This window comes from Callithrix jacchus, chromosome 10, assembly GCF_049354715.1.
Source record: "Callithrix jacchus isolate 240 chromosome 10, calJac240_pri, whole genome shotgun sequence".
NCBI classification, from domain to species: domain Eukaryota; kingdom Metazoa; phylum Chordata; class Mammalia; order Primates; family Cebidae; genus Callithrix; species Callithrix jacchus.
In genome coordinates this window covers 46,933,390-46,960,868 of record NC_133511.1, presented here as the reverse complement: position 1 = coordinate 46,960,868, position 27,479 = coordinate 46,933,390, and the positions used below count along the sequence as shown (strand labels likewise).

Below are 27,479 nucleotides of genomic sequence, written 5' to 3'. Positions count from 1 at the left end.
GTAACAAGAGCGAAACTCCGTCTCAAAAAAAAAAAAAAAAAAAAATCCTTTACAGACAACCAAATGCTGAGAGATTTTGTCATCACCAGGCTTGCCTTACAAGAACTCCTGAAGGAGGCAGTAAATATGGCAAGGAACAACCAGTACCAGCCCTCCAAAAAGATAACAAATGGTAAAGACGATCAATACAATGAAGAAACTGTGTCCACTGACGAGCAAAACAACCAGCTAGTATCAAAATGGCAGGATCAAATTCACACTTAAAAATACTAACCTTAAATGTAAACAGGCTAAATGCCCCAATCAAAAGATACAGACTGGCAAATTGGATAGAAAGCCAAGACTCATCAGTGTGCTGTATTCAGGAGACCCATCTCACATGCAAAGACACACACAGACTCAAAATAGAGGGATGAAGGAAGATTTACCAAGCAAATGGAGAGGAAAACAAAAAGGAGGGGTTGCAATCCTAGTCTCTGATAAAATGCACTTTAAACCAACAAAGATCAAAAGAGACAAAGAAGGGCATTACATAATGGTAAAAGGATCAATGCAACAAGAAGAGCTAACTGTCCTAAATATATATGCACCCAATACAGGAGCACCCAGATATATAAAGCAAGTTCTTAATGACTTACAAAGAGACTTAGACTCCCACACAATAATAGTGGAAGACATTAACACTCCACTGTCAATGTTAGATCAACAAGACAGAAGATTAACAAGGATATCCAGGACTTGAACTTGGATCTGGACCAAGTGGAACCAGTAGACATCTACAGAACTCTGCACACCAAATCCACAGAATATACATTCTTCTCAGCACCACAGCGCACTTACTCTAAAATTGACCACATAATTGGAAGTAAATCACTCCTTAGCAAATGCAAAAGAACAGAAATAATAACAAACAGTCTCAGACCACAGTGCAATCAAATTAGAACTCAGGATTAAGAAACTCACTCAAAACTACACAACTACACAGAAGCAGAACAGCCTGTTCCTGAATGACTACTGGATAAATAATGAAATGAAGGCAGAAATAAAGATGTTCTTTAAAACTAATGAGACCAAAAATACAACATACCAGAATCTCTGGGACACATTTAAAGCAGGGTCTAGAGGGAAATTTATAGCACTACATGCCCACATGAGAAGTGAGGAAAGATCTAAAATTGACACCCTGTCATCACAATTAAAAGAGCTAGAGGAACAAGATCAAACAAATTCAAAAGCTAGCAGAAGACAAGAAATAACTAAGATCAGAGCAGAACTGAAGGAGATAAAGACACAAAAACCCCATCAAAAATTCAAAAAATCCAGGAGCTAATTTTTTAAGAAGATCAACAAAATAGTTAGACAGCTAGTCAGACTAATAGAAAAGAGAGAAGAATCAAATAAAAGCAATAAAAAAGGATAAAGGGGATATCACCATAGATTCCACAGAAATACAAAGTACCATCAGAGATTACTACAAACACCTCTATGTACATAAACAAGTAAATCTAGAAGAAACAGATAAATTCCTGGACACTTACACCCTCCCAAGTCTAAACCAAGAAGAAATTGAATCCCTGAATAGACCAATAACAAGGTCTGAAGTTGAGGCAGCAATTAATAGCCTACCAACCAAAAAAAAACCCAGGTCGAGATGAGTTCACAGCTGAATTCTACCAGATGTACAAAGAGTAGCTGGTAACATTACTTCTGAAACTATTCCAAAGAATACAAAAAGGGGGAAGCCTCCCTAACTCATTTTATGAGACCAACATCATCTTGATACCAAAACCTGACAGAGACAGAACTAAAAAAGAAAATTTCAGGCCAATATCCATGATGAACATCCATGCAAAAATCTTCAATAAAATACTGGCAAACCGAATGCAATAGCACATCAAAAAGCTTATTCATCATGATAAAGTTGGCTTCATCCTGGGGATGGAAGGCTGGTTGAACAGACGCAAATCTATAAACGTAATCCATCACATAAAACCAAAGACAAAAATCACATGATTATCTCAATAGATGCAGAGAAGGCCTTTGACAAAATTCAACAGCCCCATTATGCTAAAAACTTTGAATAAACTAGATATTGATGGAGCATATCTTAAAATAATAAAAGCTATTTATGACAAACCCACAGCCAATATCATACTGACTGGGCAAAAACTGGAAGCATTCCTTTTGGAAACTGGCACTAGACAAAAGTGCCCTCTCTCACCACTCCTATTCAACATAGTATTGGAAGTTCTAGCCAGGGCACTCAGGCAAGAAAAAGAAATAAAGAGTATTCAATTAGGAAAAGAGGAAGTCAAATTGTCTCTTATTTGCAGATGACATGATTGTATATTTAGAAGATTCCATCGTTTCAGCCCAAAATCTCCATAAGATGATAAGCATCTTGAGCAAAATCTCAGGATACAAAATCAGTGTGCAGAAATCACAAGCATTCCTATATGCCAATAACAGACAAACAGAGAGCAAATCATGAGCGAACTCCCATTTGCAATTGGTACAAAGAGAATAAAATACCTAGAAATACAACTAACAAAGGACATGAAGGACCTCTTCAAGGAGAACTACAAACCACTGCTCAAGGAAATAAGAGGAAACAAACAGATAGAAAATCATTCCATGCTCATGGTTAGGAAGAATCAATATCGTGACAGCGGCCATACTGCCCAAAGTAATTTATAGATTCAATGCTATCCCATCAAGCTACTATTGACCTTCTTCACAGAACCGGAAAAAAAACACCTTAAACTTTATATGGAACCAAAAAAGAGCCAACATAGCCACAACAATCCTAAGCAAAGAAAACAAAGCCGGAGGCATCACACTACCTGACTTCAAACTATATTACAAGGCTACAGTAATCAAAACAGCATGATACCAGTACCAAAGTGGAGATACAGACCAATGGAACAGAACAGAGACCTCAGAAGTAACATCACACATCTACAACCATCTGATCTTTGACAAACGTCACAAAAACAAGCAATGGGGAAAGGATTCCCTGTTTAATAAATGGTGTTGGGAAAACTGACTAGCCATGTGCAGAAAGCTGAAACTGGACCCCTTCTTTACAAAAATTAACTCCAGATAGATTAAAGATTTAAACTTAAGTCCTAATAGCATAAAAACCCTACAAGAAAACCAAGGCAATACCATTCAGGACATAGGCATAGGCAAGGACTTCATGACGAAAACACCAAAAGCAATGACAACAAAAGCCAAAATAGACAATGGGATTTAATTAAACCAAAGAGCTTCTGCACCGCAAAAGAAACAATCATGAGAGTGAACCAGCAATCAACACAATGGGAAAAATTTTTGCAAGCTACCCATCTGACAAAGGGCTAATATCCAGAATCTACAAAGAACTAAAACATATATGCAAGAATAAAACCAACAACCCCATCCAAAAGTTGGCAAAGGATACAAACAGACACTTTTCGAAAGAAGACATTTATGCAGCCAACAAACATATGAAAAAAATGTTCATCATCACTGGTCATTAGAGAAATGCAAATCAAAACCACATTGAGATGCCATCTCAGGCCAGTTAGAATGGTGATCATTAAAAAATCTGGAGATCACCTTAAACTTACATTTGGAACCAAAAAGAGCCCACATAGCCAAGACATCTCCACCAGATGTTGGAGAGGATGTGGAGAAATAAGAACGCTTTTACATTGTTGGTTGGAGTGTAAATTAGTGTGGCAATTCCTCAGGGATCTAGAACTAGAAATACCATTTGACCCAGAAATCCCATTACTGGGTATATACCCAAAGGATTATAAATAGTTCTATTATAAAGACACATGCACATGGATGTTCATTGTAGCACTGTTTGCAATAGCAAAGACCTGGAACCAACCCAAATGCCCATCAATGATAGACTGGATAAAGAAAATGTGGCACATATATACCATGAAACACTATGCAGCTGTAAAACAGGATGAGTTCATGTCCTTTGCAGGGACATGGATGAATCTGGAAGCCATTATTCTCAACAAACTGACACAAGAACACAAAACCAAACACCACATGTTCTCGCTCATAAGTGGTGTTGAACAATGAGAACACATGGATGTAGGGAGGGGAACATCACACACTGGGGTCTGTTGGGGGTGGGAGGCTAGGGGAGGGATAATGGGGTGGGGAAATTGGGGAGGGATAACATTAGGAGAAATACCTAATGTAGGTGACTTGGGGATGGAGGCAGCAAACCATCATGGCAGTGTATACCTATGTAACAGTCCTGCAAGATCTGCACATGTACCCCAGAACTTAAAGTAAAAATTTTTTTTTAAATGTCATTATGAAAAAAATGAAACCACCCACATGTTCTACTCACCTCCCACCAGACCCACCCCCATCTCAATTCAATGTAAGATATGGGGCTGGGCGCGGTGGCTCAAGCCTATAACCCCAGCACGTTGGGAGGCCGAGGCAGGTCAAGAGATCGAGACAATCCTGCTCAACATGGTGAAACCTCATCTCTCCTAAAAATACAAAAAAAAATTAGCTGGGCATGGTGGCATGAGCCTGTAGTCCCAGCTACTTGGGAGGCTGAGGCAGGAGAATTGCTTGAACCCAAGAGGTGGAGGTTGCAGTGAGCCAAGATCACACCATTGCATTCCAGCCTGGGTAACAAGAGCGAAACTCCGTCTCAAAAAAAAAAAAAAAAAATTTGGGTCGGGACACAGAGCCAAACCATATCAGCCAGCATGGTCAGATTCTGATGAGGGTCCTGTCTTGGTTTACAGACAGCTGTCTGCTCTTTGTATCCTCAGATGGCAAGGAAAAAGAGAGAGAAAACAAAGTCTCTCAAAGCTCTTCTTATAAGGGCACTCATGAAAGCTTCACTCTCATGACTTAATTACCTCCGAAAGGCCTCACTTCATAATGCTGTCAGACTGGGGTTTAGGCTTGACATATGCGTTTGTTGGGAGGGACATAAACATTCAGTCCTTAACAGTCACTAAATAAGTTCAAGCCCCATTCTCTTAAAAAAAAAAAAAAAAAAAAACAGAACAAATTTGGCAACTGAGTGAATGAAGGAAATAATATTTCTATTTCTTTGTGTCAAGAAATAGAAAGGAACTACTGGCTAATGCAAAAAAAGTTGTTTGAAATTCCCTTATTAGTAATAAGTATTTGTTAGAATAAGAGAGACTTTACTTACATTTTTAACAATGCGACAAATTCTGTATTTTCCTAGTCAAAATTAGAGATGGTAAAAAATTCAACATAAGTGATTTGACACCTTTTTGTTGTTGTTGTTTTCCCTAATCAGTAAGGAATGGACTGACTTTTTTATTTTCTCAGAATGAAAATGTACAAATGAAAAAAGTCTTCCTCGTTTTATTTTAAAATGAATAATATTTTTAATATGTTTGTTTCCCTACTTTTTAAAAGGAATTTAGAGCAAAGTCAAGAGAATGGGACAAGCAAGAGATACTATATCAGACTCATCTGATTTCTTTAGATGCTCAACAAAAATTATTATCTGAGAAGTGTAATCAGTTTCAGGTAAGTTATTTAATACTAGAAGTTTAAATCAGAAGAAAGTGGAGGTTAGATATTTGTATCTTTATCATTCAGCATGTAATCTATTTACAAATAGAAATGCCAACCAAAAAAAGTAACCAAAGTAGGTCCAAAGGTGGGTACAGTCATAAGTGCATAGAATATCTGTTAATGTTGAATTTAGTCTACGTGTCTCAAAGGATGGAGCTATTTAAAATTCCATTGTTATTGTGTCATTAAATAGCATATGTTTTTGTATGCCTACAGGCAAGGCACTCAGTCTAAGATTGCTTGCTTTACTTTGTATTTCTCTGGCTACTTTAAGACTGAGCATCTCCACATATGATTTTTAGCCTTTCTCAGGTATTTCTGTGAATTGCCTATTGATAAACTTTGCCCATTTTTCTTTTGTGCTGTTTGCTCTTTTCTTATTGATGTGTAGAAGTGTTTGTACATTAGGACTTATTAATTCTATTGATGTGTAGAAGTGTTTGTACATTAGGACTTATTAATTCTATTACATGCACTGACAACTTTTCCCCTACAATTGAATTTTTTAATTTATTTATTTTTGGTTATAGAGACTTTTTTCAACCATTGTATAATTGAATTCATATTTTTCTTTTTCCACCTTCTAGATTTTTTTCTTGCTTAATATGGCTTTTCTATCACTAACCCACTTCCCTACTCTACATCTTTACTCTGAGGTTATACAAACATATTTTCTCTTTATGCCATCTGAAATTGAAATTTGAAAACAAATACAAGACGGAAATAACAAAGGACCAACTTTCATTATCTAGTAACATATTTAAAGATATTCCTACTAATTCTTTTCTATCATTCTTGAACTTCATGTAAGCTTAAATATAACATTCTTCATTTTAGTTACACAGTTTTTATATTTTTCAGAAACAGGCACAAAGTTACCAAACTCAACTAAATGGTAAAAAACAATGCTTAGAAGACAGCAGCTCTGAAATTCCTCATTTGATATGTGACCCAGATACCAATTGTGAAATCAGTGAAAGAGATGAGTTCATTATTGAAAAACTAAAATCAGCTGTGAGTGAAATAGCACTAAGCAGGAATAAATTACAAGATGAAAATCAGAAGCTCTTGCAAGAACTGAGAATGTACCAAAGACAGTGCAAGGTGAAGATTAATTTTTTGTTTTTCAACTTGTATTGTCCATGACTTGTTATAAATGGTAACTCAACAGATGTAGGTATTAGAATGGCAGTTTTCTATCATTAATACATGTGAAGATTCTGTTCATATTTCTTAGTAATTTGCACTTAATGAGTAGATTCAATAATTCGATAAGTATTTCCCACAGTTCGAGTGCACTTTGGTTTCACAGTGGCATAATAATAATGTATTTTCAGTGCAATACAACAGTGGTCACTTACAGACCTCTATGCCTTTAGCCATATACCACCCTCTTCCCCCACTATTTTCTCTGACCCTATGTCTCTTTGACTCAGAAGAATCCTGAGTTAAAGATACAGGAAATCATGAAGGGTTCAACAATCTAGTAACCTCAGCGAGCGCTATGGAGGTGACTCTAGTGATTTATCACTGGTAACCTTATCATAATCATATATCAAACAGTAACCTAGAATTTATTTTTAGGTAACTTTCACATTGGCAAATATGATTGATGGTTTAACAAGCATTAATTTTTTTCATAACCCAATAATGCTCTTTTCTTTTTTGTCTATTTCTTGCAGTCATTAGAAAGGTTATACAGCATTCATCAAAATTGGTCATTACCAATTTCTTTACAAAATATGTATATCTTATTCATTAGTACTTGAGACATTCTTTTATCTCCCGTTTTAGGTTTTTTCTCCCACCTCCAAATATTCAGCCTCTTTTTACCACTTCCTCCATGACAGTTGGCCCATCTCTTTTCCCCACTCAACTAACTCCTCTTCCTAACATACATCATTGAGGTGAGATCACTGCCTGAGAACTTCCATTTCTTTTTGCTGAGATACACCTACTCCAGGATCTTTTGCCACTTAAACTCCCAGGGTCATTTCTTAATCCTGGACCAACTCCTCATCCCCCGACCCTGCCACATTATATTTGGGATTATATATAGAGTTAGTCCTTTAACTTCTTTCTCTGCCAGCATCTACTGTTCTATGTTCCTCTTTCTCCATGTTCGGGAAGGGACAGAACACAAGGCTCCAGTCTTTCCTATTTAGAGGTGATTCTAAGACATGCATATATCCCACCTCAAACTCCAGTTTTAAGGAGGGAAGTCTTATTCTAATACAAGTTAGAATACAGAAGTAAAGCAACAAAGCAAGCTAAACTGCAAACACTAAAGGCAGAGAAAGCGAGACATTGTCTCGAAATAGAAAAGATGTTGATGGTGTTTTCTCTCCCTTCATTCTAATTTAAATGAGGTTAGCACTCATTCTTCTGCTCTAGGGGGTGCCTAGAGGCTTTAAGTGTTTACATCATCCCTCCTCTGACTGTCTGAGCTGTGTTTGCAGGACTGCCAATTGTGCAGTGATGGGGTCTTTCCTTCTCAGAGGCTGCTGCCTTTTGCTTCCCTGGCTATATGACAACTGATCATGCCTTCAATTTAAAGGCAACCTAAACTTAAATTTTGTAGCTGTCTTTGTACTGCTGGAATCTGCATCAGAATCACATTCAGTAAATAAGAAAATTGTTTTTCTTGGTACTTCCCAAGTATTCTCCTCTAGGCTTTAGGTCATCCAGTGCAAACTAAAGCATTCTCTGCTTTGTCCCTTCTTTTGACAGGGGAAAAGGTTGTGGTTGGTTACATGAATAAGTTCTTTACTGGTGATTTCTCAGATTTTGGTGCACCCATCACCTGAACAGTGTACACTGTACCCAATTGTAGTATTTTATCCATCACCCCCCAATCCTTTCCCCTGAGTCCTCCAACATCATTCTTATGCCTTTGCATCCTAATAGCTTAGCTCCCACTTATGAGTGAGAACATAAGTAGGAGACATAACCAAATGATGTTTGGTTTTCCATTTCTGAGTTACTTCACTTAGAATAATGGTTATCTTTAATTCCATCCAGCTTGCTGCAAATGCCATTATTTTGTTTCTTTCTATGGCTGTGTAGTATTCCATGATAAGTATATGCCATATTTTCTTTATCCACTCATTGAATGATGGACATTTGGGCTGGTTCCATATTTTTGCAATTGCTGCTATAAATATGTGTGTGCAAGTATCTTTTTCATATAATGACCTCTTTTCCAATGGGTGAATACCTAGTAGTTAGATTGCTGGATAGACCTACTTTTAGTTCTTTAAGGAATGTCCACACTGTTTTCCATATGGTTGTACTAGTTGACATTCCTACCAGCAGGTAAAAGTGTTCCCTTTTTACCACATCCACACTCACATCTATTATTTTTTTTTGGATTTTTTTATTATGGCCATTCTTGCAGGAGTAAGGAAGTATTGCATTGTGGTTTTGATTTGCATTTCCCTGATAATTAGTGATGTTGAGCATTTTTTCATGTTTGTTGGCCATTTGTGTATCTTCTTTTGAGAATTGTCTATTCATGTCCTTAGCCCACTTTTTGATGGGATTGTTTTTTCTTCCTGATTTGTTTGAGTTCCTTATAGATCCTGGATATTAGTCCTTTGTCAGATGTATAATTTGTGAAGATTTTTTCCCACTCTGTGGGTTATGTGTTTACTCTACTATTTATTTTGATGTGTAGAAGCTTTTTAGTTTAATTAGGTCCCATCTATTTATCTTTGTTTTGTTGCATTTGCTTTTGTGTTCTTGGTTATGAAGTCTGCCTATGCCAATGTCTAGAAGGGTTTTTCAAGTGTTATTTTCTAGAATCTTTATGGTTTCAGGTCTTAGATTTAAGTCTTGATCCATCCTGAGTTGATTTTTGCATAAGGTGAGAGATGAGGATCCAGTTTCATTCTTCTCCATGTGGCTTACCAATTATTCCAGCACCATTTGTTGAACAGGGTGTTCTTTCCAGACATTATGTTTTTGTTTGCTTTGTCAAAGATTGGCAGTATTTGGCTTTCTTTCTGGGTTCTCTATTGTGTTCCATTGGTCCATGTGCCTATTTTTATACCAGTACCATGCTGCTTTGGTGACCATGGTCTTATAGGGTGTTTGGTAATTTGATGCCTCCAGATTTGTTCTTTTTGCTTAGTCTTGCTTTAGCTATGCAGGCTCTTTTTTGGTTCCCTATGAATTTTAGGAGTTTTTTTTCTAATTCAGTGAAGAATTATGGTGGTATTTTTATGGGAATTGCATTGAATTTGAAGATTGATTTTGGCAGTGCGTCATTTTTACAATATTGATTCTACCCATCCATGAGCATGGGATGTGTTTCCGTTTGTGTCATGTGATTACTTTCAGTAGGGTTTTGTAGTTTTCCTTGCAGAGGTCTTTCACCTCTTTGGGTAGGTATATTCCTAAGCATTTCTTTTGGTTTTTTTTTTTTTTTTTTTTGAGGCTTTAGTTGATTCTCAGCTCAGTCACTGTTGATATATAGCAATACTACTGATTCGTGTGCACTGATTTTGTATCCTGAAACTTTACTGAATTTATTTATCAGTTCTAGGAGCTTTCTGGATGAATCTTTAGGGTTTTCTAGGTATACAATCATGTCATTGGTCAACAGAGACAGTTTGACTTCCTTTTTACCAATTTGGATGCCCTTTATTTCTTTCTCTTGTCTGATTGCTCTGGCTAGGACTTTCAGTACTGGGTGGAATAGAAGTGCTGAGAGTGGGCATCCTTGTCTTCTTCCAGTTCTCAGGGAGAATGCTTTCAACTTTTCCCCATTCAGTATAATGTTGACCGTGGGTTTGTCATAGATGGCTTTTTTCCTTAAGGTACATTTCCTCCATGCCAATTTTGCTGAGGGTTTTAATCCTAAAGGGATGCTACATGTTCTTAAATGCTTTTTCTGTGTCTATTGAGATGATCATGTGATTTTTGTTTTTAATTCTGTTTATGTGGTATATTGCATTTATTGACTTGTATGTTAAACCATCCCTGCATCCCTCATATGAAACCCACTTGATCATGGTGGATTATCTTTGTGATTCAGTTAGCTAGTATTTTGTATAGAGTTTTTGCATCTATGTTCATCAGGAATATTGGTCTAGTTTTCTTTTTCTCTTACATCCCTTCCTGGTTTTGATATTAGGGTGATACTGGATTTATAGCATGATTGAGGAGTGGATTCCCTCTTTATCTTTTAGAATGGTGTCAATAGACTGATACCAATTCTTCTTTGAATGTTTGGTAGAATTTAACTGTGAATCTATCTGGTCCTAGACTTTTTTTGTTGGCAATTTTCATATTACCATTTTTTTCTTTTCTTTTTTTTTTTTTGGACAGTGTCTCACTCTGTTGCCCAGGCTGGAGTACAGTGGCACAATTTTGGCTCACTGCAGCCTCCACCCCCCAGGTTCAAGTGATTCTACTGCTTCACCCTCCTGAGTAGCTGGGATTACAGGCACCCACTACCACACATGGCTAATTTTTGTATTTTTTAGTAGAGACGGGGTTTCCCCATGTTGGCCAGGCTTGTCTCAAACTCCTGATCTCAAATGATCTGCCCGCCTTGGCCTGCAAAAGCACTGGGATTCAGGCATGAGCCACTACACTCAGCCTTTTTACCATTTCAATCTCCTTGCTTGCTATTGATCTGTTCGGAGTTTCTGTTTCTTCCTGATTTAATCTAGGAGGGTTGTATATTTCCAGGAATTTATCCACCTTCTCTAGGTTTTCTAGTTTGTGCATGTAAAGGTGTTCATAGTAGCCTTGAATGTTCTTTTGTATTTTAGTAGTCAGTTGGAATATCTCCTGCTTCATTTCTATTTGAGCTTATTTGGATCTTCTCTCTTCTTTTCTTGGTTAATCTTGCTAATGGTCTATCAATTTTATTTACCTTTTCTTTTTTTTTTTTTTTTTTTTGAGATGGAGTTTAGCTCTTATTGCCCAGGCTGGAGGGCAATGGCATGATCTCACCTCACTGCAACCTCCACCTCCTGGGTTCAAGTGATTCTCCTGTCTCAGCCTTCTGAGTAGCTGGGATTATGGGCATGTGCCACCATGCCTGGCTAATTTTGTATTTTTAGTAGAGACAGGGTCTCTCCATGCTGATCAGGCGGTCTTGAATTCCTGACCTCAGGTGATCCACCTGCCTCGACCTCCCAAAGTGCTGGGTTTATAGGCATGAGCCACTACATCCTGCCCTTGTTCCTTGTTTACCTTTTCAAAGAACCTGCTTTCTGTTTCATTATCTTTTGAGTTTTTTTGTTAGTTTGTTTCAATTTCATTTAGTTCTGCTCTGATCTTTGTTATTTCCTTTCATATATAAATATATATAATTGCGTTTTAGGTTTTGGGGTACATGTGAAGAACATGCAAGATTGTTCTTTTGTTGGGTTTGGGTTTGGTTCTTGTTTCTCTGGTTCCTTGAAGCATGACCTTAGATTGGCTATTTGTACTCTTTGAGACTTTTTGATGTAGGCATTCAATGCTATGAATTTTCCTCTTAGCACCACTTTTGCTGTATCCCAGAGGTTTTGATGGGTTGTGTCGCTATTATCATTCAGTTCACAGAATTTTTAAATTTTCATCTTGATGTCACTGTTGACCCAAAGATCATTCAGGAACAGGTTATTTAATTTCCATGTATTTACATGGTTTTGAGAGCTCCTTTTGGAGTTGATTTCCAATTTTATCCCACTGTGGTCTAAGAAAATACTTGCTATAATTTCAGTTTTCTTAAATTTGTGGAGACTTGTTTTGTGGCCTATCATATGGTCTTTCTTGTAGAACATGAATAGAATACATATTCTGCAGTTGTTGGGTAGACTGTTCTGCAAATATCTGTTAGATCCATTTGTTCCAGGGTATCATTTAAGTTCATTGTTTCTTTGTTGACATTCTGTCTTGATTACCTGTCTAATGCTGTCAGTGGAGTATTGAAGTCCCCCACTATTATTGTGTTGCTGTCTATCTCACTTCTTAGGTCTAGTGGTAATTGTTTTATAAATTTGGGAGCTCCAGTGTTAGGTGCATTTATATTTAGGATTGTGATATTTTCCTGTTGGACTGGTCCTTTTATAATTATATAATGTCACTCTTTGCCTTTCTTAACTGTTGTTGCTTTAAAGTCTGTTTTATCTGATATAAGAATAGCTGCTCCTGCTTGCTTTTGATGTCCATTTGCATGTAATATCTTTTTCTGCCCCTTTACCTTAAGTTTGTGTGAGTCCTTATGTGTCAGATGAGTCTCCTGAAGACAGCAGGTACTTGGTTGATAAATTCTTATCCAATCTGCCATTCTCTCTCTTTTAAGTGGAGCATTTACGCCATTTACATTAAATGTTAGTATGAGAAGTGAGGTACTATTATATTCATCATGCTAGTTGTTGCCTGAATATTTCATTTTTTTTCATTGTGTTACTGTTTTATAGGTCCTGTGAGATTTCTGCTTCAAGAACGTTGTATTTTGGTGTATCTTGAGGATTTCCTTCAAGATTTGGAGCTCCTTTAGCATTCTTGTAATGCTGGCTTAGTAGTGGTGAATTCTCTCAGCATGCATTTGTCTAAAAAAGACTGTATGTTTCCTTCATTTATGAAGCTTAGTTTCACTGGATACGACATTCTTGGCTGATAATTGTTTTGTTTAAGGAAGCTAAAGATAGGATTCAAATCCCTTTTAGCTCGTAGGATTTCTGCTGAGAAATCTGCTGTTAATCTGATAGGTTTTCCTTTGTGGGTTACCTGATGCTTTTGCCTCACATCTCTTAAGATTCTTTCCTATATCTTGACTGTAGACAACCTAATTACTATGTGCATAGGCAATGATCTTTTTGTGATGAATTTCCCAGGTGTTCTTTGAGCTTCTTGTATTTGGATGTCTAGATCTCTAGCAAGGCCAGGGAAGTTTTCCACAATTATTCCCTCAAATATGTTTCCAACATTTAAATTTCTCTTCTTCCTTGGGAACACTAATTATTCTTAGTTTTGGTTGTTTAACATAAACCCAAACTTCTTGGAGGCTTTGTTCATTTTTTTAAATTCCTTTTTATTTGTCTTGGTCAGATTGGGTTAATTTGAAAGCCTTGTTTTCAAGCTCTGGAGTTCTTTCTTCTGCTTGCCCTCTTCTATTATTGAGATTTTCCAGTGCATTTTGCATTTCTCTAAGTGTGTCCTTTATTTCCAGAAGTTGTAATTGTTTTCTATTTATGATATTTCTCTGGAGATTTTTCTATCCATGCCCTGTATCATTTTTTTTTATTTCTTAAAGTTGGTATTTACCTTTCTCTGGTGCCTCCTTTGTAGGTTAATAACTGACCTTTGGATTTCTTTTTCTGGTAATTCAGAGATTTTTTTTTGGTTTGGATCCATTGCTGGTGAGCTAGTGTGATCTTTTGCAGGTGTTAAAGAACCTTGTTTTGTCATATTACCAGAGTTATTTTCTGGTTCTTTCTCATTTGAGTAGATATGTCAGATGGAAGATCTAGGGCTCAAGGGCTGTTGTTCAGATTCTTTTGTCGCATGGGTACTCCCTTGATGTGGTGTTTGCCTCCTTTCCCTAGGGATGGATTCTCTTGGCTTTCCTGGTATGTTCCTACAGTAGTTCCTGGAGCAAAAAGTTCATGATCTGTGTCTCCAGACACTGCTGTGTCTGTCTGAGTGGGAGCTACAAGTTAGTCCTGCCTCCTATCTGCCATTTTTCCCTGCCTTGTTTCTTCTTCATGCCTTTTTGGCTTTGGTCCCTAGAAATCAATTCTCTGCTCAGGTTTATTCTCCTGTTCAGTTTGCCTGAAACATATTTCACTAATAGGCCCAGTTATCAAGTCTGGTTCCACCCTTCAGTGAGGTTCACCTTCTTCACTAACATCAGTTCCTTTTAATATTACCAAAATAATTCTATTTGGGCCTATTTACAAGATCCAAGAGCATCCTCTTTTTGAGGCTTTTGTCTTTGACTTACTTGTGGGATAGAAGTGGCTACTTTATACCTGTATTCTTGGGGAAAATCAAATACTCTGTTACCCTTTGTAGGCAGTATGACTGACTCTCTTTATAATGCTTCCCTTGATGAACTCCATCTTTCTCCTCCTCAGAACTTTATTGTTTATATTTTTCCAGAAAATAGAATGAACAATCTTGTAAAAGAAAAAATGTTTCAGACAGGGAAAGAATGTACATTGAGGAACTTTATTATAATATTCCTAGCTAGAAATCACCATCTCTAATTTCCCTCCAAATAAATGCCTTAAGCATATGCTTCTCACACTTATCACAATGACACACTCCTGATGGCAAGGAGAGGGAGAGTGCGTGCAACTTGAGAGCCAATGTGTATCAGGAAGTAAGAAGAATCAAAGCAGCTGCTGGCCAAGGTCACCCTATCATTTATTGATATCATTTAATTAACTTACTCTTCTGACCTAAGTTCAACAGGATGTAACTTACCACACTTCTTCCCTACTCCTCAAAGATTTCTACAAACTTCTATGGGCTTACATGCACATCTGAGAAGGCTCTGTGGGTTGCCTGGGCTAAGGAAAGTCCATGTTACCTATTTTTATTTTTCCTTATGGTATTTATATATTAATGTACTTAATAATTTATAATGTTCCTATATACAACTAACAAAATTAAAATCCAGCTATTCCTAGCAGTCAATATAATTGTGAAGTCATTTTCCTGATATTTATACTAAAGGTTGCAAAACAGCAGTACTCACTGCCTAAGTTTTATGACATTTGTTTAAATTAGTGTCTCTCTACTAGGGTGATTTATCCTTCCACATGATATTTGGCAATGCCTGGATACATTTTTGGTTACCACAACAAGGAAAGGAGTGTGACAAGAATATAGTGGGTAGAGGCCAGAGATACTGTTAGACACCCTACAGTGCACAAGACAACCCTACAACAAAGAATTGCCCAGTCCCAAATGCCAATAGTGCTAAGATTGATAAACCTTTTTTAAATTTTGAAATAAGTTATTTTTCTCATATTTCTCACTAGTAATTCTCTAACTTCATTTTGTGATGTTTTCCATAGTCAATATCAACTTTTAATATGACTAATATTTATACTGATTTCTATGAGGAAGTTTACCAAAATTATTTTTTTACAAATTTTTGTTCATTTAAAAAAATTATTTGGTTATCCTTGGATCTAGGAACATTATTACATTTAAACTAAGAATCTCCATTTTATATTTTATAAAAGAATCATATATATTAAAAATCAAACTAAATCATTCTGGACCATGTTTTATGAAAAACAAAGTCCGTTATGAACTAATGAAAAGACTTCAAAATGTAATTTGGTTCAAAAAGTTTAAGATGTCTACAGATTTCTACTCTCAGGGAAACACTAAGTATTTTTTTCATCCATTTAGGAAAAAATTTCTGAACATATTGCATTAATTTAGCTTTTCCTCTGTTTCATTCCACATTTTACTCATGTTTCATTCTTTTCTTTAGGATAAATCTAAATGAAAATATATCAGTTATTTATATTTGGTAGTTGATTTAAAGGTTTAGAAGCACTGCTCCTTTCAAACCATTAGGCAAACTTCTAACTAAACAGATGGGCTTTAAACATGTTTTACAAAATTTATATTTTACCAAGTAGGAATAATTAGAGCGTAACTAATACTATAACCAATATATGTATTTGGAAAGAAGTTCCTCTTCTCTTTGCATAAAACTGCCATGACAGAGAGTTCCACATCATACACATAAATGCAAAAAGACAACCATTTCCATCCGAATTATTGTCATTTCTTGTATGTAAAGTTATCTTTGTTTATAGCACACTTTAATGCCAGATGCATCTCAATTTTCACATGAATCACAACTCATTTGTCCTTCCACAACCTTGAAATGTGTCAGTTTACATATTAATTTCATTGCATATATTTATCCATTATGCTACACTCTACACATTTTTTAAATGTGCAGTATTTCCCATTGGAAGTTAATGACAAAAATAGATTTCTCAGCATTTTTCTATTATCTATGACCAAAAAGTTAACCTTGTTTGTTTGCTTGTTAATTTGTCATTAAGGTGCTAGAGCAACACTGTTCAATAGTAATATAATACAAGCCACAAATATAATTTAAATTTCCCTATTAGCCATATGAAGTCAAGAAAAATGAGTGAAACTAACATATCATAGCAATATATTTTATTCAACCTGCTATATATCCAAAATATTATCATTCTAAAATGTAATCAACATATAAAAAATTATTGAGATTTTTACTTTTTTTCATATTAAGTCTTCAAAATGTGGTTTGTATTTTATACTTACAACATATCTCAATTTACATGCTAAGTATTCATGTGAAGTACCTGATCTGTATTTAGATACCATAAAATTGCACAGTTAAAGTTGATTTACATACTTAAACTGTTCCAAAGGAAGTTGAAAATGTTCCAGTAACTGAATCAAGTGCCAAAGAATCATTTTCCTCAATATTTGCACCCACATTCACAAATAATTGATTTGACTTTCATGCAGAAGCATACTAATTTTAAATCTCAGTTAAGTCAATTCACTAATTGTTATGTGAATTCAGTATTAACCTTGAATTCAAGGTCAAAAAACAATTTTAGATTTATCAGTATCAACAAAGCCTTCAAATTTTTCTTGTATTTTTGCAGCCAATTTACATGCTGTCATTTATAAGTAAAATACTTTGCATATTCATTCACATGTCAAATCATTATTACTGATTTGTATTATGAAAAGTTTGAATTTTAACATATATGCTTGTACCTGTGTAGTTAGGTCAAAAATAAGCTTTCTTCTCAAGATGTCTCCAAATTTCACTCTTACAGATATTAATTTCTAATAACAGTAAACAAATATATTATATTATTACCACATTTTACAGAGTTTCAGCTAACCCTAGCCTATGGCAACACTATATTTTATAGGCCTAAGGTTAGAGCTTTTTGTGCACTCCCTTCCCCAACTGAAAGCAGCTGCACTTTTCTACATGCAACTTTATATTTGGTTGCTCCTGGTGGCAAATTTGCAAACCAGAGAGCCTACATAGTGCCTTCTTCAACTGGACAAAGTTATGGGCAACATTCACATTCACATTAAGTCAATTTCTCTTTCTGATTGGTAATCTATTGTTTTGCATTTCTTTGATTTTTGAAATGTTTAATCTTACCTGAGAAATCTCCACTGTTCAAAACAGAGGCTTTATCCAAACAAGTCTGTTATATCACCAATTTGAATCTGTTTTTATATTTCTCGCCAAGGTGGCCAGGAAGTTCTGGGGCTATATTAATGCTACCAGGCCCTTCCCTAAACACAGGCCTTCTGGAAAACAGCCAGATATTTAAGGCCTGGTAAAAATAAATTATCTGGGAACTCATTATATTCTATGCCTTCTATACAATTATTCTTCCAGGCTTTGTGAACTTTTGAATAAGAATTAATAAATAAAACACAGGTCCGCATAAGAGCTTATATATTAATTTTCATAGCAGCATTATTCATAACAGTCAAAAAAGTAGAAACAACCCAAATGTCCATCAACTGATGAATAAACAAAATGTGGTATATCTACATAGTGAAACATTATTGAGTCATAAACAGGAATGAACCACTGACACACACTACAACATGAATGTACCTTGAAAGCATTATGCTACATGAAAGAAGCCAGTCACAAAAGGACACATAGTGTATGATACCATTTGTATAAAACATCTAGAATAAACAGTTCCACAGAGATAGAACATAGATTAGTGGTTGCCAGGAGCTGGAGGAAGGGGAAAATGGGGAGTGAGGCTTCCTTTGGGGATGATGAAAATGCTGTGGCATCAAGTAGTGGTGATGTTCAACTTTGTGACTAAATTAAAAGCTGCTGGATTGTACACGTTAAATGGGTGAATTTATGGTATGTGGATTATATTCCAGTGAATATTATTAATAATTCAATATCATTGATTATATTTCAATGAATATTATTTCAGTGAATATTAAGTTTATCTATATAGTAAGAATTATTGATCAAATAATTTTTTAATATAGTATTTTCTATACCCTTTACTATCAGAGAAGATTCTTGCCCTCAGAACCTCTCACCCTGTCTTTATCAATACACTAGAGGTCTATTTAACTTACTTTGAGTAGAAGGAATTATTTTTGCATCCTGAATATTATAACTGAACTAGAAGTCAAAAGGTGGATTTTTCTGTTCCAAAATCTGGTATTTAAGAGTTGTATAACTTTGGATCAAGTCAGGCACTCAATTTCCTCATCCATAAAAATGGCAGTGGATTTGATGATATAAGTCAGGCACTTTTTTAAAACGTTAATTTCCTTGTATAATTGAATGGAAGGAACCGATGATATTGAAGGACTCTTCCATTCCTCTCTTCTAGAGAACAGCCAAGTACTGCTGCAGAAAATCACTCAACAGGCCATCATCCCAAACGTCAAATGGGCACTCAACACTGCCCAGCAATACAGCTTTTTTCTCCAAGTAGCTAACTCTTTCATTCCCATTGTAAGCCATTTAAATTCTTCATCACTCTGAAAAATCACTCCTATACCCTGCACATCTCCTTCTACTATTAGTACGTGATATTGCTTTTTACTTCACAGAGAAAATAGAAACTAAGAGATAGCCAGTCTCTTAATATCCCCTTATTTAAATGCATAAACGTGTCTGCGTTCCATCTTCCTTCCTTCCTGTTACAGAGATGAGGGCCTTACTTTTGCTTTAGGCAATTCTCTCAGTGTGTTTTGAGGCTCATCCAATCTACCTTCTTAGGAACCTGACACCACTCCTTTTACCTCTCCTCTCTTCTAATGGGTCCTTCCCAACAACTGCTAACCTAGTTCAATCTTTTCTTATTAACAAAATAAAACATTGAACCCAGAGGATTGCTAGTATTTCCTTTTACTGACTAAAGTATAGCTGCCATTGGGCAAGGGTTGAATCACAGTTTATAATTCATTTTGTTGGCCAGCTTAGCTATTAGGTTATTCTTATTATCTTTTTACAATTTGAAAGTATTTGTATTAATTAAAATTTTGTGCATTGTATTTTATTCATACTTTTATGTTTCATTCTTTCAAATTCACATTCAGTGTGATATTTGTGTGATGATTTGATTACTCTTTGTCTTTGTTACTAGATTGTAAGCTCACTGAGAACAGGTTCTGTGTCTGTATCTGCAGAGCATAATAAAAACTCAGTAAATATTTGTTAGAAAAAATGAAAGAAGAAAGGAATGGAATTCTATGAGACAGAACAAGCAAAGGACTAAATATTAGTTTGTTTAAACTTAGACTGCTTGATAGATGTTAAATATTTTTAAATGCATTATACATTATGATATCCACAAATGAGCATTGAAATTTCTTGATGTTTTTATTCAGGCCATGGAAGCAGGTCTCTCAGAGGTGAAAAGTGAGTTACAGTCACGTGATGATCTCTTGAGAATTATAGAAATGGAACGATTGCAATTACACAGAGAATTATTAAAAATAGGAGAGTGCCAAAATGCTCAAGGAAATAAAACGAGGTATAATCTTAATATTTGACAATCTGAGAGAACTGTTCAAAACATGATATTTGAGTGTTTTTAAGAAATTTATGTTTGAAATGGGAATAAGTCTATTTTGTATTAACATGTTAATTAATGGGTAATATTAAATATTAAAAATAAAATTCATAGTTATTTTATCTTCAAAATTAACATATTCACTTACCTAGAAAATTATATCATATTCTGATTTATGGATACTTCTGACACACTGAGTCAGACGTGGTGGCTCCCAGCACTTCGGAAGGCTGAGGTGGGAGGATCACTTGAGCCCAGCATTGAGATAAGCCTAGGCAACATAGTAAGACCATGACTCTTCAAAAAAAATGTTTTGAATTACCTGGGCATGGGGGTGCACATCTGTAGTCCCATTTACTTGAGAGGCTGAGCTAGGAAGGTCGCTTGAGCCTGGGAGGTCAAGGCTGCAGTGAGCTGTGATAATGCCACTATACTCCAGCCTGGACAACAGAGTGAAATCCTGTCTCGAAAAAAAAATACAAAAATAGTATAGAGTTGGTATTCAATTATGTAAACTCAGAGAAATAAGATTTATTCCATATTTTTAAATGCTTTTCTTTTGATTGCCTATACCTGATGTCAACTCTTTCACTGGTATGTATTGTATTTATTTTGGCCACCATGCTCACCATCTTGTCAGTTCCACTGAGAGTTCTTCTTAAAAGAGATTTTTTCCCCCTTTTAAAATCAGACAGATACTGTATATTCCATAAACAAAGGAAATGGGAGTGCTGAGAATTATTAAATGTTTACACTTGTGAATAGACAGTTTGACTGCTTAATAGTTCATTGATGCTCTTATTCTCATAAAACTTGAATCTTTCTCAAAATCAGAAAGCTAATGCCAGATCCATGATAGGATTTTAAAAATTGAATAGCCAAATGGTGAGGGATGCTTTATTGAAAGATTGTTATATTGTATTAAAGGCAATAATTATTTCTTCAAAGTTGTGAGACCTGCTAGCATCGCTTTGAGGTCTATGCTTATTAACAAATGGCAAATTAAGATCCCTAAAATGGCCTGTTTTTGTGTCTCACCAAGGATGGTGGCAGAATGCTGTTAGCCAGTCTGCATTAGCAAATGCTCTGTATACAAGATGTATATCATCGTCACTGATTATTAATAAACCTGTTTATTACATGTAATGCTGTTCCAGTCTGGTGAGTAATGGCTTCACACAAAGAAAAGAATATATCCCTAAAAACAAAAGACATTTCATGGAAGAGCACACCAATCAACCCATGTCTAGTTCTGGCTTTGTGAAAAGCATCGTAGGTACTTTTTATGATTCTCTTAAAGCCCATGCTAAATTCCAAACAGTGCTAACTGCCCTTCAATAAACTATTTAATCTAAAATAGTACACTTATTTATACATTTGACCAATACTCACTCTTTTGTTCTGCCTGTTTACCATCCTCTGTTTAACTTGGCATTCATTTTGGTCTCCAAACTACATGTTTCTTATTTGAAGGGATTCCTTAGTTCTAGAATTCTGAGATTTGATGAAAAGGTGTAAGTTTAACTTTTCATAGCTTCCATTGTATTTTAGCCTTCTCAGCCTTTGTCTTTTCCACTGAAAGCGTCTTTTTTTTAGTTTGTTCTCATATGAATGCTGTTCTATCAGCTTTATTGTTTTGGTTTATTTTATTTAGACTGTTGCTTCTTTGTGGTTGTATCAAAGTAAAGCACCCCAGACTACTGATAATGGATGCATAGTAGTTTTATAGAAGTAGCATGGTAATGTTCTTATTCATTTTCAGAAACTTTCTCAATAATACTAAGATTTTCTTAGTTTTTTCTATTTTTTTTTAGTTGTAGAAGCACCCTGGGTTGATATGTTTTGAGAGTTATTAAAACTAATTTCATAACCTTTTGCTACATGACAAATAATAGTTCCCTCATATATGTACATTAGCATTCTATATTATCATGATTTATTCTATGCACTTATCCACACTGGAGTTTGACATTTATTTCATTCCCTCCCTGAACTTTGCAAGATCACCATGAAGTTTTTAGCATTCAATTCAGCGTTTTACCTCCTGAAATTGCTTAGGAAGGATTAAAAAATAGGCAATTTTTTCCACTCATTTCAAATCATAGGAAATAATGAAAACTTAAGACTCATCCTGAAATAATATTTTAGGAGAATATTGGATAAAATGGAAAATGCTTACGATATATTACTAAGTGGTAAACTGAAATATGTATATAGTATATTCCGATTGTATGGGAAGTGTATATTTCTTTACACATATATATGCATAGGAAAAATATATTTACTGAACATAAAAATGCTAAACATGGTTTTCCCTGAACGTTAACATTAGAGCAGTATATTATACTTTGATATGCTTTATTTTCCACAGTTAAGATATATGTTTGATAATCACAAAAAAATCAATCTAGTCTAGATACATGTAGCTCAAGGATATCACTACCAACTTATACCTTTTATAACAGCTCCTCTATTTTCAATCTCTCAATTAGTAATTTCTTTATCATTATTTAGATTTGGGTTTTTTATTTGTCTGGTTGAAATTTCTGAAGGTGTGGAATCTTCTCAAAAGTTCTCGGGAAATCTAAAATTGTACTCACAAGTGGGGATGTTCCCCAAGAGTCAAGCCTGACTTCCAGTAGAAAGCATGCTGCTTCCCCACCTGGTTGTCTTTATTTTTGTGTTTCTGTGATTTTTATTTCACCAGTTTGTCTCATATGAAAGTGAACATTACCTGCTTAGACATTTTCATACCCACTGTGGCTATTATACTCTTTATACTGGTTTCTGTTGTTCCCCTCTAGTATTAATCTGTGGTTACAATTCCATTTTATAAATTGAGCAGCCAAAGAATAGATATATTTGAGTACTATCTGGTTAGATTGTCAGAGTTAATCATATTTTATCTCTTTTATAGAACACTTGCTCCCCTTAGACTTCTCATGACATAGTTCCTTTCAACAATACATTAGCAGGTTGGGTGTCTTTCCTTTTTAAAAATGGGTACATTTTTAAAAGCTATTTTGTTATAGGTAAAAGTCTTTTCTTTTTATCCCAAAATCTTATCTATGTATGCAGTCCCAGTATTCTGCCAATTTTTAATGTATAATTGAAGTTCCATATTAATTGCTTCTTTTTTTCCATTAAAACCGTTTGCACTTGAAGATGTCAATACGTACGGGATCTGAATGTATTAGAACTTGCAATTTCTGTAAGTGAAAATGTTTCCAACAAAGTAGTGATCTATCTCTGCAGCCCTTAATGGTCTAAATTAACAATATAATCATAAAAATTTATCAAGTCAAGCTTAATTTTAATTATTATATGTTTAATTTGTAGACTTGAATCATCTTATTTGCCTTCTATTAAAGAACCAGAAAGGAAAAGAAAAGAGCTGTTTTCAGTGATGCAGGATCAACCAAATCATGAAAAAGAATTGAACAAGGTATGGAAAATAATGAGCTCCATTCTTTCAGGTAGATGTGAACTCTATATACAAAGGGAGTAAAAAAAAAATCTTTGTTCTCACTCTCTTTGTTTTCCTTCTGTATTTTTTCATAAGGTGACAATCTACCAAGCTGATAATTCCAACATTTTTCTGTGTGAGACTACAAAAAACACAAACCTTAAGTTATTGCTTTGCTACCAGGACACTGCCCATGAAACGTGTAGGGTGGAGGGCCAGAGGATCCATGATAGGTGGCTTATTGCAAGAAAGTTGAGAGCACAGACTCTGTGCTCAACCATACACATAAGCTTGGAGAAGTTTCCTGTGCAAGTCACCCAAGCCGCATTTCTAAGATGGGGATAATTGGCACCTACAAGTTTATGATGAGGATTAAGTGAGTTAATAATAACTGTTATTTAAATAACAGTTACCATGTGCCAGGAAATGTGCACCCACATTTTTTCTTTGAGTACCTAACATGTACCAAGAACTCTGCTGGAGCTAGAAATACAAGGATGAGTAAGTTCTGGGCGCTATCCTCACTCTCCTACAAAGAGTATGATTCTCTCCTCCCTCTAATACATTCCAGTAATGGCCTTCTTTCTGTGAATTTATCATAACTACTATCCACCTCTCTGGTCTTTAATTTTGAGGATCAGGCAGAATATTTAATGCTATAAAATCTAAACAATTGAAAGTTAAATAAACCTGGGTGTGACTTTGAATTATCAATGAGTTGCTTGACACACAGTAAATGAAAATAAATACTTAGAGAATGAGTTAGTTAATGTTAAGGCTAAACTTTCCCATAAATATACAGCATTGTAAATTCAGTTGTTGTTTGTACAGATTTAACAAACATTTATTGAGTATCTAGGAGAACTATAGCTATTCTGCCAATTTCTACAGGAAAGACAATCATATGAAAGACTGGTACTATCTGCCAGAGTTGACTGTCAGAGAACTAACAGAGGTTAAGCACAGAAAAGTTGTTACGAATGAATGATCATTTTTTTATATATTTTGAACTCTTTAATGCCATATAATCTCACAAAACTTATTTTACTGATCTAAAAATATAACTTTAAAAAACTCTTTTTTACTGGTGTCCATGGTGAATGATAAAAGATTAGTTAAAGCCACCTAAAGTATAGTTACATGATTCTTAACCTCACAGATTTAGATAAAGTAATAAAACTTTGAGTAATATAAATAATCTACTGATTTTGCACAGTTTTGACACAGTGGTACAGATATGAGGTACAGATTTCTTTATAGGCAAAAAACGGTAGCAAATGAATTTTATATAATTAGCTTCCAGGAATTGTTTCTGGAGAGCATTTTCATTCTCTTGTAATAAAACTAACAAGAGCTATGCATTATGAATCTTGCAAGTATATTATTTCTTTTCCTTTTTTCCAACATGAAACTGCTTTAATCATTTATTTTGTGATAAAATTCACATTTTCAATAAACCAAAAGTCATTTGGAGCTCAGGTAAATTAGTCTCTTCTTTCACTAAGAAAGAAGCTTTGCAGTATAGTATGTTGTGTTAATATCTAAACATTATGAAAATAATAAAAATAGTTTACTCCTTTTTCACAGCAGTATATTCATTTTTTTACATTTTAAAAGTTTCAGTTTAAGTGGAACATGTTAAACTATACCAGGGGAGTGCAATCAGCAAAATCCATACTGGGACAAACTGGGATATATGCACTGACCTTGTTATTTCATCAAATAAATTGGGAGGAAAAAACTTGGAGACAGAAGAGATTAACGGAGACTTGTAATATTGTCCTCCAGGTTAGGATACTTGTACTCATGTTTCTTAGTCTCCGCCTCATTCTCGTTCCTGTGAGGCTTTTTTTTTTCCATCTGTTAAATGATGAGGTTCAATCGTGTGATTTCTAAGGTCATATCCAACTCTGAAACTCTAAAAATGTTGCTAATATGAATAGGATCAGATGAAGGGTGTGGCATAAAGCCTGATGGTGGATCACATTTGCCTCTGGATGTGTACTTTCCCTGTTAGGTCACTGCATTCTAGCTACTATCGCGTACACAGCTTTTTCCAATCTCAGTCAAGGTGGCATCCGCTAAAACCCAGATTTTTCCAATCTCTCTGTAGGTATCAACCCCTAAAACCCTAGTTTTTCCAAATGTGAATTACCCTCCACACCTTTCGGGGCTCTTCCCAAAGAGGTTGCAGAGCACAATAGTTCAGAGGTCCTGGAATTAGACTGCCTTTCACAAGAAATGTTATGTGAAAAGTTATGCACCTTAATTTTCTAACCTGCTAAATAGAGTAATCTGCAAAAGAGAGAGACATTGTTGGGATTAAATGAGATGATGCATTTAAAGTACTTAGAACACACAAAAAGAGAGGTTTTAGAAAGATATATACGAACCAGTCCCAATGAATGGATCATATTTAGATCCTAATTCAATTAAACTTAACATTTATTATATTTTTGAGACAACTTTACATTTGAATACTGCCTAGATATTTGATGATGTTGAGGAATTGTTAACTTTTAAAGACATTGTAATATTCTGGCTATATTTAAAAAGAGAGAGCCCTTATTCTTTTAAAGATATATATAAAGGTGAAATGAAAAAAAATCAAATTTTAAAAAGTACCCTGGAAAAAATTCATGTTTCTTTTGTGGATAGCCTCTTCTTAACTCTCCAGCCTTATTTCTCAGAGCACACTAAGTCGTAGCCACCCCAAACCCCTTTTAGCTCACTGAGTGTGCCATTGCTCTGTGTCACTCCCATGCTTTCATTCACTGAGCTCTTTGCCTGGGAGCAGCTCCTCCCCCTCCCCCTCCCCTCCCTCTCTCCCTCCCCTCCCCTTCCCCTCTCCCTCCTCCCCCCTCCTCCCTCCCCCTCCTCCTCCTCCCTCCTTCTCCTTCTTTTTCTTCTTCAAGAAAGGATCCCACTGTGTCATTCAGGATGGAATACGGTGGTGCAATCAGGGTCCACTGCAACCTAGACCTCCTAGGCTCAAGGGATCCTCCTACCCCAATGCTCCTTCCACTTGAGTAACTGAGACTGCATGCACATGCCACCACACCCAGCTAATGTTTTTCCATTTTGTTTAGCATCTCTATATTCTATTTTGTATTATGCGCCCCCCTTTTTTTTGAGACAGGGTCTTGCTCTGTCACCCTGGCTGGAGTGCAGTGGCAGGATCTCAGCTCACTGCACTGCAACCTCCGCCTCCCAGGTTACAGCCATCCTTCCCACCTCAACTTCCAGCATAGCCACCATGCCCAGCTGGAGCATCTCTGTCTGGGCATGGTGATCCTTCCTCTGGGAATCCTATCCTGACATCCCTAGGCTGGGTTAAACACTTATACTGCCGACTATATACTGCTGACATTGATTGCTACACTGTGCTGTAATTGGCTATTTTTCTGTTTCCCCCAATGGACTATGACTTTTTTTTTTAGATAGATGATTATGTACTTTAAGTCTCAAGAATTAGAAAAAGTAAGTGGTTTTTAGAAATATGCTAAGAGGCTGGACCAAGAAAGCATTTTAAGGTTGGAGAGCAGAGGCAAGACTTAAAAGAGGTTGAAATACAATGTACAGAATTCATTGCCTGACCAGGTTTGGGAGGACAAGGGTGGAGAGGAATCAGAGACAATCCAGAGGTTTCTAACATGGAAGCTTAGCCAAGATTGAGAATATAGGAGGCTTTACACAGGGAAGTGAAGAGTTTTTATGAAGACATTGAAGTTTACTTGAATGTGATTCTGAAAAACAAAATGTTGTTACAAACAGTACAGCCTATTTTAGTATTTAATAAAGCACTGAATTTAAAACCAAGAGTCCTAAATTTCAGTCCCAGCTCTGCCAATTATTAG

The 27,479-nt window shown here is 35.6% G+C and overlaps 2 protein-coding genes across 9 annotated transcripts in view; one reads left to right on the top strand and one right to left on the bottom strand.

Annotated features, from left to right (window-relative positions):
* Positions 1-27,479, top strand: part of DEUP1 (deuterosome assembly protein 1) — a 134,713-nt gene that overhangs the window by 40,505 nt on the left and 66,729 nt on the right. For all 8 annotated transcript variants that reach the window (XR_013523165.1, XM_035265259.3, XM_017977695.4 and 5 more), the window contains 4 exons: positions 5,425-5,538; positions 6,448-6,690; positions 19,972-20,117; positions 23,496-23,601. Coding sequence is in view for 7 of the 8 variants with exons in the window: in XM_035265259.3 (XP_035121150.1) it covers positions 5,425-5,538; positions 6,448-6,690; positions 19,972-20,117; positions 23,496-23,601 (609 nt within the window). In the remaining variant the exon portion in view is untranslated. The remainder of the gene's footprint in view (positions 1-5,424; positions 5,539-6,447; positions 6,691-19,971; positions 20,118-23,495; positions 23,602-27,479) is intronic.
* The window catches only part of LOC103796120 (uncharacterized), a 127,081-nt gene continuing 119,712 nt past the window's right edge, over positions 20,111-27,479 (bottom strand). The window contains exon 3 of the transcript XR_013523171.1: positions 20,111-20,616. The gene's annotated coding sequence lies outside the window, so the exon portion shown is untranslated. The remainder of the gene's footprint in view (positions 20,617-27,479) is intronic.